The sequence below is a fragment of the Mus pahari genome, chromosome 15 (assembly GCF_900095145.1).
Source record: "Mus pahari chromosome 15, PAHARI_EIJ_v1.1, whole genome shotgun sequence".
Lineage (NCBI taxonomy): Eukaryota > Metazoa > Chordata > Mammalia > Rodentia > Muridae > Mus > Mus pahari.
Window position 1 is genome coordinate 32,130,766 of NC_034604.1, and position 16,073 is coordinate 32,146,838.

Genomic DNA, 16,073 nt, shown 5'->3' on the forward strand with positions numbered 1-16,073 from the left:
ATATATATATATATATATATATATATATATATATTGACAGTCAGAGAACACAGTTTCATGTGTCACAAAAGGTAAGTAATTAATGTGGCTGAACTTAACTGTCCACCTATCCCTTTAGTTGAAGGAAATGTCCAGATTAATGGCAAGTTTGGTGGTTACATAATGGAGAAGTTCCTTTGGGAGAATATTGACAATAATCAGTATTTTGGGAAAGAAATAACTTTAAGTAAATGAATGTGCATCAAAATTTCAAGTGAATCTGAAAGCAGGGTGTAACCTACGTGGACTACAGGGTATGTTTCATACAGGAGAGAGTATGAGATGAGACAAGAAAAAGTATTATAAAGAGAATATCTTGAGTAAGTATTAGAATTTTTTTTACTCTTCTCTAAAGTCATTTAAAAAGTACTGAACATTTGAGGCAATGATAATGAAGGTGTTCATAAAGTCAACCACACCGACCAAGTGAGTCACGAAGGCAGTATAACCAAAGGTTTGCAGTCGTCAAGCAGAGTGCCAATCATTAAGAAACTGATGTGGGCAAATATCAAAATTGTGAGGCATTAAATTCATACATAATTATTTTACTGACATCTAGCAACACTGGGTTGAAACATTTAAAACTACACTTGCTAAACTAACTCTCAAAAGATAAAGTATTCAAAGATTTAAAGGATTGTGGAAAATGTAGATGGGTCAGCGCCAATATTTAGCTTATGAAATGGGTTTATAGTATGAAGAAAGAAATAACCTAAATGATATTGAAGACTGAAAACAAACATGTAATCATAAAATCAAGGTTTTGGGTGGAAAGAGAAAATAAACATGAATATTTTGAACTCCTACAACGGAACATATAATTCTTATAAAGAGAAATTTATAATACTTGTTTCTTAAGAAGCTACTTTAATACACAATCTTGTCTCAAAGATTCCCAGACTTTCTATATCTCTATCCAATAAAAGTATATGAAATTTGTTCATCACTTTGTCTTCTTGACATTAAAATTATTTGCTAGGTTTGTCTTAAATTAAAGAGATCCTTTTAGGTTTATTTGTATACTAAAACAGTGTAGAAAAAAAGATTTTTCTAATACTCAAAGCGAAAATTATGGTCAAAATTAAATATTTAAAAGCTGTGAACCACTCAAGAATACCATGAAGAAGCACGAGAAACGCTGCTCTACATGTTGACAAGAACAAAATTTCAATTTAAAATATACTTTTCAATGCATAACTGTAAATTTTGCAAATTCTACTTACTACTTCGGGCCACATGATGTCGCTCTTAGCCACTAAATGATCACAAAGCGAGGCCATTCATTTTCCATTAGAAAGATTCCATTGGGCTTCACTCTTCGGTTGCTCCACAATGGCCAGCATCTCGGTACTGAAATGAAGGAATAAAAAGCCTCCAGAATTTGAGATAACTGTCGCGAATGAGAATAAAACGTCAGCAATTTGAAATGGTAAGCCTGAGAGGATACAACTGGAAGAGTCAACAGTTACTCCTGCTCCTGATAATTGTGGCAGCCTTGGAGGCAGGGAGCGGCCAGCTCCACTACTCAGTCTCCGAGGAGGCCAAACACGGCACCTTCGTGGGGCGCATCGCGCAGGACCTGGGGCTGGAACTGTCGGAGCTGGTGCCCCGCCTGTTCAGGGTGGCCTCCAAGGACCCTAGGGACCTTCTGGAGGTAAATCTGCAGAATGGCATTTTGTTTGTGAATTCTCGGATCGACCGGGAGGAGCTGTGCGAGCAGAGCGCGGAGTGTAGCATCCACCTGGAAGTGATCGTGGACAGGCCGCTGCAGGTTTTCCACGTAGAGGTAGAGGTGAGGGACATTAATGACAACCCTCCCATGTTTCCAGCGACACAAAAGGCTCTGTTTATTCCGGAGTCCAGACTGCTTGACTCGCGGTTTCCACTAGAGGGCGCGTCAGATGCAGATGTCGGTTCCAATGCTCTGCTGACTTACAGACTGAGCACCAATGAACATTTCTCTCTGGATGTACCCCCCAACCACGAGCAGGTGAAACCTCTTGGACTCGTTTTGCGGAAACCTTTAGACAGAGAAGAAGCCGCAGAGATGCGCTTATTGCTCACGGCCACCGACGGAGGCAAACCGGAGCTGACCGGCACCGTTCAATTACTCATCACCGTGCTGGATGTCAATGACAATGCTCCAGTTTTTGACAGATCTCTCTATACTGTGAAATTACCAGAAAACGTTCCAAAAGGATCATTGGTAATCAAAGTCAATGCCTCAGATTTGGACGAAGGCGTGAATGGGGACGTTATGTACTCATTTTCTAGTGATGTTTCTTCAGATATAAAATCCAAGTTTCACATGGACGCTTTGAGTGGAGAGATTACAGTTATAGGAATTATTGATTTCGAAGAGAGTAAAGCTTACAAGATTCCATTAGAGGCACGTGATAAGGGCCTCCCACCACTGATTGGTCACTGTACCGTTCTTGTGGAAGTTGTAGATGCTAATGACAACGCTCCACAACTGACTGTTAGTTCCTTGTCTCTCCCGGTATCTGAGGACAGTCAACCTGGAAGAGTTGTCACTTTAATTAGCGTATTTGACCGTGATTCTGGCGCCAACGGGCAGGTGACCTGCTCCCTGACTCCTCACATCCCCTTCAAGCTGGTGTCCACCTTCAAGAATTACTATTCGCTCGTGCTGGACAGCGCCCTGGACCGAGAGACCATCTCTAACTACGACTTGGTTGTGACTGCCCGAGACGGGGGCTCGCCCTCCCTATGGGCCACGGCCAGCGTGTCCGTGGAGGTTGCTGACGTAAACGACAATGCTCCAGTGTTCCCGCAGCCTGAATACACGGTGTTCGTGAAGGAGAACAACCCTCCTGGCGCGCACATCTTCACCGTGTCGGCAGTGGATAGGGACGCAGCAGAGAACGCGCTGGTGTCCTACTCGCTGGTGGAGCGGAGGGTGGGCGAGCGCTTGCTGTCGAGCTATGTGTCTGTGCATGCGGAGAGTGGCAAGGTATTCGCGCTGCAGCCTCTGGACCATGAGGAGCTGGAGCTGCTTCAGTTCCAGGTGAGCGCGCGGGATGCTGGTGTGCCTGCCTTGGGCAGCAATGTGACTCTGCAAGTGTTTGTGCTGGATGAGAACGACAATGCGCCTACGCTGCTGGGGCCTTTGGCTAACAGGGCTGGTGGCACAATGAATGAGATAGTATCTCGGGCTTTGGTGCCTGGCCAGGTGGTGGCGAAAGTCCGGGCCGTAGATGAGGACTCTGGCTACAATGCATGGTTGTCTTATGAACTGCAGCCAGCTGTGGGTGGAGTTCGTAGTCCTTTCCGTGTAGGCCTGTATTCAGGAGAAATCAGCACGACACGTGCTCTGGAGGAGACAGATGCATTGCGGCAGAGCTTGTTAGTGTTGGTGAAGGATCACGGAGAACCTTCTCTGACCGCCACAGCCACGGTGTTGCTTTCTCTGGTAGACAGCGGCCAAACTCAGAAGGTCTCATCTAAGGTGTCAGCTGGAGCCTCCAGCGTGGATCAGAGGCTGGTGGATGTCAACGTGTACCTGATCATCGCCATCTGCGCGGTGTCCAGCCTGTTGGTGCTCACGCTGTTGCTGTACACCGCACTGCGCTGTTCAGCGACGCCCACCAATGGAGCCTGTGTTCCGGGGAAGCCCATGCTGGTGTGCTCCAGCGCGGTGGGGAGCTGGTCATACTCGCAGCAGAGGCGACAGAGGGTGTGCTCTGGAGAAGGCCCCCCTAAGACTGATCTCATGGCCTTCAGCCCCAGCCTACCTCAGGGTCCCAGCTCTACAGACAACGTGAGTCTCTTAAATATTTTTCTCTTCAGGCGTGCAAAAAATAGTTTAGCTATTTTCCATGATGTAACCTATTAATTGCAACACCAGTGAGGTTGAGGCAGAAAGGTATTTAGCTTTGAGTCCAATCTGCCTTACACAGGGAGTTTCAGGCCAGTTTGGTTTTCTTTTTCATAAATTTGGTAATTTATGTTGGTTAGTAATAGTGATAAAATTTTGCTAAGATGAATAATGTCTTTACATTCTTTACCGACCGGATTTCCAAAATTAAGTGTTTGCATATCCAGGGTATTTTTCAATGCCTACACTTCTTAAAATAGATGCTGGTTCCCATAGCATGCTAGGCAAGCACTCCTAACGAGTTCCAGAGCTTATCCATCCGCCTTTATAAATCCTGCAGTAAACCTTTATAAAAATCCTTTATAAATTTTACAGAAAATTTAAATATATATGCAGACCTAGTACTTCTTTGTATTGTGCACATTCTACCACAGCATGGGTTTCAACATTATTGGCTTAATATCTTTACAAGTTGAATTATTTCAGTTTCTTATTGCAAGAATTTATATTCTCCAACCATATTTGTGTAGCACTCTCTTTCTCTCTTTTTTAAACCTCATTTGTAGGATTGTACTTGCCATGTTTGTGATAATTAATATTATTTAAAAATATAGTTCTAGCTGGGGGTAGTGGCGCATGCCTTTAATCCCAGCACTCGGGAGGCAGAGAAAGGTGGATTTCTGAGTTCGAGGCCAGCCTGATCTACAGAGTGAGTTCCAGGACAGCCAGGCTACACAATGAAACCCTATCTCGTAAAAAACTATTATATATATATTCTATCAGGACTTACGTAGTTCTTTTGTTTGGCTCCTTGTTTATATAGGGATTATATTTACATTCAAAATGCAGAACAATTGACTCTAGTGTATAGTGAAAGTTATTCCCAGTTCTTACACTGAAGTATTTACTTCTTGAATTCTGGGAGGGTTTGGCTTCTGTTTTGTATTCCATAACTATGAATACATATGCAATGTGCCTTTCTGTTTTAGAAAAATAATGACACTTAAAAACCTTCTTTCCTGCATATTTACACTTCTCTTGCAAGGCATACATCATCTTTTGTTTCTTCATCATGTCCAGTATCTGCATCTCACTTCATTGCTCAGATTTAAATCAAGACTTATTAGTTAAGTCGCTCATCGTGCACATCCACGGTGCACAAGGCAGATCACAAAACTTGTGTTATTTTTATTTTATTTTTTTTGAGATAGGGTTTCTCTGTATAGCCCTGGCTGTCCTGGAACTCACTCTGTAGACCAGACTGGCCTCGAACTCAGAAATCTACCTGCCTCTGCCTCTGAAGTGCTGGGATTAAAGGTGTGCACCACCACTGCTCAGCAACTTGTGTTATTTTTAAAATTTCAAGTATTTGTTTAGTTACCAATGAATGTCAACTTTCAAAGTTGGCTAAATTCTAATATATGCTATGAGATGATTTTTAGAATATTTTGCTCTTTCTTTTTTCAGTATAAATAAAAGCAAATGTGCTCAACTCATGAGCAGGTCTCATAGGAGATGTAACCATTGAGCCTACCACAAGCACACCAAATTCTGCTCCTATTTAAGGAGTAGACCATTTGGAAAACATTTGTAATTTTTATAGTGATAATAATTTTATACTCTTATTGATTTAAAAAATTTTGTTTTATTTTACATGGATATACCATTTAAAGCCTTCCTAGCATATTAATAAAAAATAAAATCCATTCATTTTGTGGACACCACAAAAGTTGACAGGATAACCTCCTTACCACAACATCTACATTCATGAACTACCATAATTTTTTTGTTGGGAGATCATAAACTCTTTCAAGCTTTTCTTTGCTGGCTATGGGATATATTTATAGTTTGTAAAATTCACAGAGATTCTGTAAGTCCACTTTAATAATGTCTTTAATGTTATTTATATAGTCTTTTGTTAGTAAAATGAGGATAAATTTTATAGTCTCATAGAAAACTCTATTATTTCTCTATTCTGTTTTATCTTCTTGTCTGTGCATTTTCAGTACACTTAACATCATCTGTAGCTTATGACACATTCTTATTCCAAGTGCTAAGAAGCAATTAATATTACATAATTACATGTTTATCATATCTCCAAACATTCAGATTTTTAAGAACGCAAGTAAAAAGTCATAGGTTATGCTTTATTTAATTCTAGAATTTCAAACTATTCAGTTAGAATTACATTTACATAAAATTATAACCACTAAAACTTTCAATGTGATGTAACTTTGTAGGTACTCCACAGATTGCAAGGATAGGAATCTATGAAAGAACAACAGATTTCTTTGAAATAGTCAGCAGTTTAGTGATAAAGCCACTAGAGGAATTCCAATTAATATACTGGATTCATCTTATTGAATCAAGTTTAAAAAAATACAACGAGTTTTTGGAGAATTTACCTCTGTGGTTAACTTTGAGGGTAGTATTTTCATGGGTAAAAAATGAAGTAAAAGTTCTTGAACAGAAGGTTTTTAGGAAGATGTGGTGTATTTCTGTAAATTATGATTCACAGTGTAAAGTGGTCAGGGACAACATGAAGAAGACCTGATGTGAGTCTGAGGTCTTCATACTTGTTCCATAGAAAGCAAGTGTGCTAGAGGCCTTGACACACTCCAGTAGAAGTCATAGTCATAAGTAGAACATTTGTGATATATAAAATGGGAAGGGTCTAGGAAAACTAAATATTGTATGCAACAGAAAGCTAATAATAAAAATAAGTTTGGGAATATGTCTAAGTAAGTTTGGAGAATGGTCAATAGTGTAGAAATTGTGATGTTCAAATATTTAGATTTGGTGGTAAGTATTGAAATTTATTTTGGAATTTTTGAGACAGGGTTTCTCTATATGGCTATGACTGTCCTGGATTTCATAGAGTAGGTTGGCCTTAAATTCACAGCAATCCTCCTGCCTCTGCCTCCCTGTTGCTAGAATGGAAGGAATGCACCACCATCACTATGTTTGTAGTTATAGGTTTAAACATGCTTCAAAAGATAAACTAGTGTAAAGACAATGAGATAAAGAAGAATCTCATTAAGGAAAGAGCAAAAAGTATGAAGAGGATAAAGTAATAATTTTGGAATTATGCTCATATTTTGGAGCAGAACAAGATCCAAATCCAACAAAGACCAGAAGTTGAAATACTATTTGAATTTACAATGGCTGAAGAATCTATAAAGGAAAATGTTGTGAGAGGCTCTTTTGATACATTACACATATATTGATTGTTGGAAAAATGTGTTTTCATTTTCCAAGATTTTGTAAGCAAAATATTTAATAAATTTTTTATGTTCACTGAATGATTTAACAAGAATTCGCAAGAACACATATAAACAAGAAAAATTAGAATTATATGTTTATATAGAATAATATATTTCAATAACCAGCTGCCAATAAACAAATTCTTTCACAGGCAAGTGTGAAGGGAAGCTTATACTTGTGATATGCATGTCATTATCAGGTCAGAACGTAGAGTAATATTAGGATATCACTGGTAGATCAGTATTTAAATTATCGGGAAGAAACATTTTTACTTATAAAGAGATCTCTCACTGAAACGGAATCTCTATGAAGCAGAGAGAAGATAAACGTACACGCACTTGTAACACTAAGAATCTACTATTAAATAATAAAAAAGGAAAAGAAAATATTTATATGATGAAAGAACCCAATTATTGCCCAAGTCGTTAAATCTTTGGACTCATTACCTTTTGGAACCACATGATGTCGCTGTCTATCAAGGTCTGCCTCGCTCAGATCCCAAGACTTTCTCATAGCAGTGTATCTCTTAAAAACTGAACAATGGCAGTTGCTGCTCAACTGGCCGCTCAATTGGATTAAAGGATACCAGATGCCCAAGAGTTGATCTTTATATCAAGGCCAGATTTTCTCAAAGAAACAAAAGGAGTACTTGACATGGTGTTTTCTCGGCGAGGAGGTCCGGATTCCCGGCGTCTGCTGCCTTTGCTTTTCCTGTTCTCAATCTGGGAAGCTGGGAGCGGCCAGCTCCGTTACTCTGTCTCAGAGGAGGCCAAACACGGCACCTTCGTGGGCCGCATCGCGCAGGACCTGGGGCTGGAGCTGGTGGAGCTGGTGCCCCGCCTGTTCAGAGTGGCGTCCAAGGACCGCGGGGACCTTCTGGAGGTAAATCTGCAGAATGGCTTTTTGTTTGTGAATTCTCGAATCGACCGGGAGGAGCTGTGCGGGCAGAGCGCGGAGTGTAGCATCCACCTGGAGGTGATCGTGGACAGGCCGCTGCAGGTTTTCCACGTGGAGGTGGAGGTGAGGGACATTAACGACAATCCGCCTGTATTCCGGGTAAAAGAACAAAAGCTGCATATTTCAGAATCCAGAATGCTAGACTCTAGGTTTCTGCTAGAGGGCGCATTCGATGCAGATATTGGAGCCAATTCAGTTGTAACCTATAGGCTCGACTCTAATGATTACTTCACACTAATTGTGAGTTCAAAGAACGAAGAAAGTAAAAAGGTTGAGCTAGCTTTAAGAAAATCCTTGGACAGAGAGGATACTCCTGAGCATAAGTTACTGCTGACAGCCACGGATGGAGGCAAACCTGAGCTCACAGGCTCTGTTCAGCTGCTGGTCACTGTGCTGGATGTGAATGATAACGCTCCTACTTTCCAGCACCCTGAGTATGAAGTGAGAATCTTGGAAAACTCAGACAACGGAACTACAGTTATTAGACTGAATGCTTCTGACAGGGATGAAGGGACGAATTCAGCAATCTCGTACTCCTTTAATAGACTGGTGCCGCCCAGGACTCTTGAGCAGTTTAGCATAGATGCAGATACAGGAGAAATCATAATTCAAGGGAATTTGGACTTTGAGCAAGTAGATGTCTACAAAATCCATGTTGATGCGACGGACAAAGGACACCCTCCGATGGTGGGCCATTGCACTGTTTTAGTGAAGGTATTGGATGAGAACGACAATGTGCCTCAGATCACATTGACTTCCTTATCCCTGCCTGTTCGAGAGGACGCTGCACTGGGTACTGTCATTGCTCTAATTAGCGTTTCGGATCTGGACTCTGGATCCAACGGGCAGGTGACCTGCTCCCTGAATCCTCATGTCCCCTTCAAGTTGGTGTCCACTTTCAAGAACTATTATTCGCTTGTGCTGGACAGCGCCCTGGACCGAGAGACCACAGCTGACTATTGGGTGGTGGTGACAGCGCGGGACGGGGGTTCTCCTTCTTTGTGGACCACGGCCAGTGTGTCTGTGGAGGTGGCTGACGTGAATGACAATGCTCCTGCATTCGCGCAGCCTGAATACACGGTGTTTGTGAGGGAGAACAACCCGCCTGGTGCGCACGTCTTCACGGTGTCGGCGATGGATGCGGACGTGCAGGAGAACGCTCTGGTGTCCTACTCGCTGGTGGAGCGGAGGGTGGGCGAGCGCTTGCTGTCAAGCTATGTGTCTGTGCACGCGGAGAGTGGCAAGGTGTTCGCGCTGCAGCCTCTGGACCATGAGGAGCTGGAGCTGCTGCAGTTCCAGGTGAGCGCGCGGGATGCTGGTGTGCCTGCCTTGGGCAGCAATGTGACTCTGCAGGTGTTTGTACTCGATGAGAATGATAATGCTCCTTCCATTCTTTTGGCTGGTACTCAAGGCTTGGGAAGTGCGACAACTGATCTCATACATAGGTCTGTGAGCGTGGGTCAGGTGGTTGCAAAAGTACGGGCGGTGGACTCAGATTCTGGTTACAATGCATGGTTGTCCTACGAATTGCAACCCTCAGTGGGCCCTCGCAGTCCATTTCGTGTTGGGCTGTATACGGGTGAGATCAGTACAACACGTGCTCTTGATGAGTCCGATCCACCCAGACAGCGCCTGTTGGTATTGGTGAAAGACCATGGTGAACCAGCTCTGACTTCTACAGCTACCATTCTCCTCTCCCTGGTTGAGAGTAGCCAGGCACCAAAGGCCTCTTCTCAGGCTTCTAGTCGTGCTTCAGTCTCAGAGGCGTCTCTGGTAGATGTCAACGTGTACCTGATCATTGCCATTTGCGCGGTGTCCAGCCTGTTGGTGCTCACATTACTGCTGTACACAGCGCTGCGCTGCTCCGCGAAGCCCACTGATGGAGCCTGTGCTCCGGGGAAGCCCATGCTGATATGTTCCAGCGCAGTGGGGAGCTGGTCATACTCACAGCAAAGGCGGCAACGGGTGTGCTCTGGAGAAGGCCCACCCAAGACCGACCTTATGGCATTCAGTCCTAGTCTTCCACCGCGTCCAGTATCAGAGGTCATTGGGGAAGGGCAAGATTCAAATGTCGATCATGGCTTTCAAGTAAGTCCTTTTATATTTAGAAATATTTAATTTGAAGTAATTTGTAACTCCTTTCATGGTATTTCACATTTGCACATGCTATTGTCGAAATTCAACATTATTTTAGTTATAATTTTTACTTGGTTTACTACCTTTGTGTTGTCGTACATTTATTTATTTATCAACTAAGATTCTACATATTCAGGTTGGCCTGATACTCTTGAGTTCAAGGGACATGTCACATACTGGTTATTCGTACACCACAATCTTTGTTGTTCCAAGTTGTCAAAAGCAATTTCATATTTGCCTTTGTATGATGCTTTTAGCCTTTGTATGATTAAAGCCTTCTAGAACAGAACTTTGATGACAATCATGGGAATGCATTCCTCCAAGCATCTAAATTTTATGATTATTCTCCGAGCTTTCAATATATTCTGTGGTATTATTAGAAAGGTATATCTTCTGATTATGTTACAATAATCATTTTCATGAGTTTAGTTTATCATCTTATTTTTTCATTTTATTTCTGTTAGTTTCAAGATGTAACATTTATCACTGTTTTAAATCTTTTAGTCATAAAATACAGAATAATTTCCTTCTATTTTTTTTTTTGGAGCAGGGTGTCTTGCATGTATTTCAGTTTTACATAAGCCTCACAATCCTGTTTCAGTCTCCTGGGTGCTGAGATCTGGCAAGTTTCGCCATTTCAAGTCTTATTTATTTATTTATTTAACTAGTATGGAAGTTTTACACTATTTTCAGTAATTTAATAATTTTCTGAACATCCTTGGCTGCTCAATAACTGTTCTTATTCTGATAAACATCTGCTGAATTTGAATCAGTGACACAGTAAAATCGTGTTGATCTTTTGTGTATGAGTTGATGTACTTTACAAAAAAAATGTTTCATGGCATGTCCATGGACCCAAGTTTAAAATCTAGCACCTCTCTCTCCAAAAATTTACATTAAGTTTACATTTAATATGGTTTAACAAAATAATAAAGACCAAGAACACTGTATGTCATGATTATATTGTTGTAGAGAGATGTATAAGTTATAAAAATACTCGTAATGATAAGGACGTATTAGTTCACACAGAAACATTCTTCTTTTTGGAAGTAAATCTGTTAAAACCCTGAGATACTTTCCTTGTCTTTCAACATTTAAATTCTAGAACTTCTTTTTTCTCCCTTTGTTTCTTGTTTCTGTTTTATTTGCTCTGGCATTAATACTTATTGATATTAAGCACATTTCTTAGAAGAGAATGCTTAGATTTAATGGAAGTGAATTAGAGTTTTCTGGAACTCGGATTCTTAGAGCATGTTAGCAATATAATGACATTGCATAATCATTTATAAGTAGATTGTATGTTTTTTCCCAACTGAAATGAACCAGAAAGCAAGGGTTTTTGTGGTTGGCTTTATATTTTTCATAATTCCTGTCTATACCTATCATCTTATTTGTCTATCAAAATGCTCTACATAAAATGATTTTTAGCTCTCAGCTTCTAAGGACTTTTGACTTCCTGTATGCCACACTATTTGAGCACTGTGCAGCCTCCTCTTTTTGGAAATGAGTTTACATTTACTATTATATTGACATCTACTTGGCTCTCAGATGTGACTTGATCATATCTTCTTCCTAAATTTTAGCTGTTTTTACAAAATATAAACAGCAGTTAAAGTCCTTCATATCATCTAACACTGTATTTGGCACCTAATCATTTTAATCATTATCAATAGTGTCCATCATTTTACTTTTAGACCCCCTAAAGGACTAATAATAGATTCAATCAATCAATCAATCATGTTTGAACGAGAGACTAGAACTCAAAAGAGAGTTGATCTTAATTAGAACCTAGGCAGAAAATAATGGTAAGCATAAATATAAAATACAACTCTTCCTAAATCCTGAATGAACAATACTGAAGTTGAAATGTACCATGGAATGATACAATAAATGATGTACAGGAGATAAAGAAGAGATTGCTATTCACATATATGTCAATACTTGAAAACAACCATTTTATAGGAATAAAACATGATGGTGGGAACAGGCTATGTAAATATTAATAAAAAGAAATATATTCTATTTTCTCCCCACAAAGGTTGTTCAACTAAATTCTATTTTAGAAATACATTATACATTTACAGTTCATGAAATTACTTAAGAAAACTACTTCATCTGCATATATTTGCCGATATCTTTCATCAAGCATAAAAAAGTTTATTTTCATCAGTAAATTTCTGGGTGCCTAGCTTTCCTATTCATCATGACCCACAGAGCAGTCTATTACATCAGGATCAAGCATTTAGGAATGGGGATGATCCTGAGTTACAGAACGAAAATGCTTTTCGAATTTAACATTTGTGATTATGTAATTGACCATTTTAAATTGCCAGTCCCTTTTTATCATTACTTTAAAATTTTGTGGACAGTTTTCCAAGACACAAGAGAACTGTAATAATGGCATTCCATAGTTTCAGAGGCTAGTCCTCTAATAATGCCTCTAGAAAAATAAAGGTAGTTTTCTATTTCAACAATGATAAAATTCAGAGAATAAGAAAAGGTTCAGTGGTTCAATGTCTATTTACCGAATATGTACTTACTCTTTGGGCCGCCTGATGTCGCTCTCGGCTGCCTTATTCGTTCTGATTAAAAGACTGGTATAGCCACCCTTTTTCCGGGAGAAAAGACGCTCCATTCTTGTTTAGTCTGATGAGCAATGGTGAATACCGGAGGGTGGAATTGAGAGAATCAGTGGTCATCTCATCATTTGGAGGCAATTTAAGCGAATTGGAAATACCAAGCTCCTGAAATGCTGTGTTTAGGCGGTGCAGTCCCAGAGGATCAGCTTCTAGTGCTTTCACTTCTGCTCATCACAGTTTGGGAGGTGGGGAGCGGACAGCTCCACTACTCCGTCTCTGAGGAGGCCAAACACGGCACCTTCGTCGGCCGAATCGCACAAGATCTTGAGCTGCAGCTGCCGGAGATGGTTCCTGGTTTTTTTCAATTGGATTCAAAGGGTTTTGGGGACCTTCTGGAGGTAAATCTGCAGAATGGCATTTTGTTTGTGAATTCTCGAATCGACCGGGAGGAGCTATGCGGGCGGAGCGCGGAGTGTAGCATCCATCTGGAGGTGATCGTGGACAGGCCGCTGCAGGTTTTCCACGTGGAGGTAGAGGTGAGGGACATTAATGACAACCCTCCCATGTTTCCAGCGACACAAAAGGCTCTGTTTATTCCGGAGTCCAGTCGACTTGACTCGCGGTTTCCACTAGAGGGCGCGTCAGATGCAGATGTCGGTTCCAATGCTTTGCTGGCTTACAGACTGAGCACCAATGAACATTTCTCTCTGGATGTACCGCCCAACCACGAGCAGGTGAAACCTCTTGGGCTCGTTTTGCGGAAACCTTTAGACAGAGAAGAAGCCGCAGAGATGCGCTTATTGCTCACGGCCACCGACGGAGGCAAACCGGAGCTGACCGGCACCGTTCAATTACTCATCACCGTGCTGGATGTCAATGACAATGCTCCAGTTTTTGACAGATCTCTCTATACTGTGAAATTACCAGAAAACGTTCCAAATGGAACATTGGTAATCAAAGTCAATGCCTCAGATTTGGACGAAGGCGTGAATGGGGACGTTATGTACTCATTTTCTAGTGATCTTTCTTCAGATATAAAATCCAAGTTTCACATGGACGCTGTGAGTGGAGAGATTACAGTTATAGGAATTATTGATTTCGAGGAGAGTAAAGCCTACAAGATTCCATTAGAGGCACGTGATAAGGGCCTCCCACCACTGATTGGTCACTGTACAGTTCTCGTGGAAGTTGTAGATGCTAATGACAATGCGCCACACCTCAATGTCAAAACACTCTGGCTCCCTGTTAAAGAAGATGCACAGCTGGGGAAAATTATTGCCCTGATCAGTGTGACTGATCTAGACTCAGGTGTCAATGGGCAGGTGACCTGCTCCTTGACTAATCATGTCCCCTTCAAGCTGGTGTCCACATTCAAGAACTACTATTCTCTCGTGCTGGACAGTGCTCTGGACCGAGAGACCATCTCTTACTACGACGTGATTGTGACTGCCCGGGATGGGGGCTTTCCCTCGCTGCGGGCCACGGCCAGCGTGTCCGTGGAGGTGGCTGACATCAACGACAATGCTCCTGCATTTGCGCAGTCCGAATACACGGTGTTTGTGAAGGAGAACAATCCGCCTGGTGCGCACATCTTCACAGTATCGGCGGTGGATGTGGATGCACAGGAGAATGCATTGGTGTCTTACTCGCTGGTGGAGCAGAGGGTGGGCGAGCGCTTGCTGTCGAGCTATGTGTCTGTGCATGCGGAGAGCGGCAAGGTGTTCGCGCTGCAGCCTCTGGACCATGAGGAGCTGGAGCTGCTGCAGTTCCAGGTGACCGCGAGGGATTCTGGTGTGCCTACCCTGGGCAGCAATGTGACTCTGCAGGTGTTTGTGCTGGATGAGAACGACAATGTGCCGATGTTGCTTGGATCTGGGACGGGTGGTTCAGATGGAGTGTTCAATCAGTTGTTGCCTAGGTCTGTGGATCCTGGTTATGTGGTGGCAAAGGTGCGCGCTGTAGATGCAGATTCTGGTTACAATGCTTGGCTGTCTTATGAGCTGCTCTCATGGTCAGGCAGCATGCGCAGCCCATTTCGTGTAGGATTATACACTGGTGAGATCAGCACCACAAGGTCTTTGGACGAAACAGATGGGACTAGACAACGTTTGCTGGTGCTGGTAAAGGACCATGGTGAGCCTCAGCTGACTGCTACAGTCACCGTGCTGGTATCTCTAGTGGAAAGTGGCCAGGCTCCAAAGACCTCGTCCCGCTCCTCTGTGGGTGTTAGTGTGACAGAGCCATCTTTAGTGGATGTCAATGTGTACCTGATCATCTCCATTTGTGCAGTATCCAGCCTGTTGGTGCTCACGCTGCTGCTGTACACAGCGCTGCGCTGCTCAGCGACACCCACTGGGGGCGCTTGTGGGCCTGGGAAGCCCATGCTGGTGTGCTCCAGCGCGGTGGGGACCTGGTCTTATTCACAGCAGAGAAGACAGAGGGTGTGCTCTGGAGAGGGCCCACCGAAGACCGACCTCATGGCCTTCAGCCCTGGTCTACCTCCATGTCCTGGATCTGCAGAACCGTCTGTTTCTTTGGACTCCTCTGCGAAGGTGAGTTGTTGAACTGCGTTTATTTATATTGCTATTTCTGGAAGATTAAAAAAAATCCTTGGTATATTTAAGTACTGTAGAAATGCCTAGAATTATACCACTATTTTAAAAATTGCAGATATTTAAATTTGGACTATATTTCTATTTCCATACTTCAATGAGAACAAATCACTACATATTTTGAAGTGTCAGTTAACTGTTGAAGTATTTTTATTTAAACACTATAATGTATATAATCAAATTGCTAATGATGGATGAGCTTCCATAACACTTGAAAGCTATTCCTTGTGAAAACCAAAACCAAAACCAAACAACAACCATCACCCCAAGCCACAATAAAATCCAAAGCAACCAACCAAAACAAACAAAAAACAACCAACCAAACAAAATTCAGTAACTGCAAAATGAAACAAACAAACAAAAAAACCTCTACAATGGCTTGGTAGTATTCAGTGAACATGATTACAAAATTTCATATTCAGCTGTCCACTGAATGGAGACACATAATAACCAGGGGATCATTAAAAAAAACCAAAGAAACAACAAACAAAACATCTCTACTTAGAAACCTAATTCTAGGCTGGGCATGGTGGTTCACATCTTTAATCCAAGCGCAGAGGCAGAGGCAGAGGCAGAGGCAGAGGCAGAGGCAGAGGCAGAGGCAGAGGCAGAGGCAGAGGCAGAGGCAGAGGCAGAGGCAGAGGCAGA

General features: G+C 42.1%; 3 protein-coding genes across 9 annotated transcripts in view; all 3 read left to right on the top strand.

Annotated features, from left to right (window-relative positions):
- Positions 1 to 234, top strand: part of LOC115065521 (protocadherin alpha-6-like) — a 6,258-nt gene extending 6,024 nt beyond the window's left edge. The window contains exon 2 of the mRNA XM_029547176.1: positions 119 to 234. Coding sequence (XP_029403036.1) covers positions 119 to 234 — 116 coding nt within the window. The remainder of the gene's footprint in view (positions 1 to 118) is intronic.
- LOC110333405 (protocadherin alpha-4) overlaps positions 1 to 16,073 on the top strand; it is a 229,917-nt gene that overhangs the window by 44,479 nt on the left and 169,365 nt on the right. The window contains exon 1 of one of the 7 annotated variants that reach the window (XM_029546758.1): positions 1,294 to 3,820. The exons of 5 other annotated variants lie outside the window; for them this stretch is intronic. In XM_029546758.1, coding sequence (XP_029402618.1) covers positions 1,439 to 3,820 — 2,382 coding nt within the window. In that variant the 5' untranslated portion in view covers positions 1,294 to 1,438. Of the gene's footprint in view, positions 1 to 1,293; positions 3,821 to 7,789; positions 10,187 to 16,073 lie in introns of those variants that run through there. One more of the 7 variants, XM_029546763.1, reaches the window with a different exon arrangement.
- On the top strand, positions 12,894 to 15,384 carry LOC110333406 (protocadherin alpha-7-like). The gene has a single exon (XM_029546765.1). The coding sequence runs from the start codon at positions 12,984 to 12,986 to the stop codon at positions 15,375 to 15,377; it is 2,394 nt and encodes a 797-aa protein (XP_029402625.1). The 5' UTR covers positions 12,894 to 12,983; the 3' UTR covers positions 15,378 to 15,384.

Excerpts from the sequence above, each read along its gene's own strand:
- LOC110333406 (XM_029546765.1), top strand. The coding sequence starts at position 12,984 with ATGCTGTGTTTAGGCGGTGCAGTCCCAGAGGATCAGCTTCTAGTGCTT.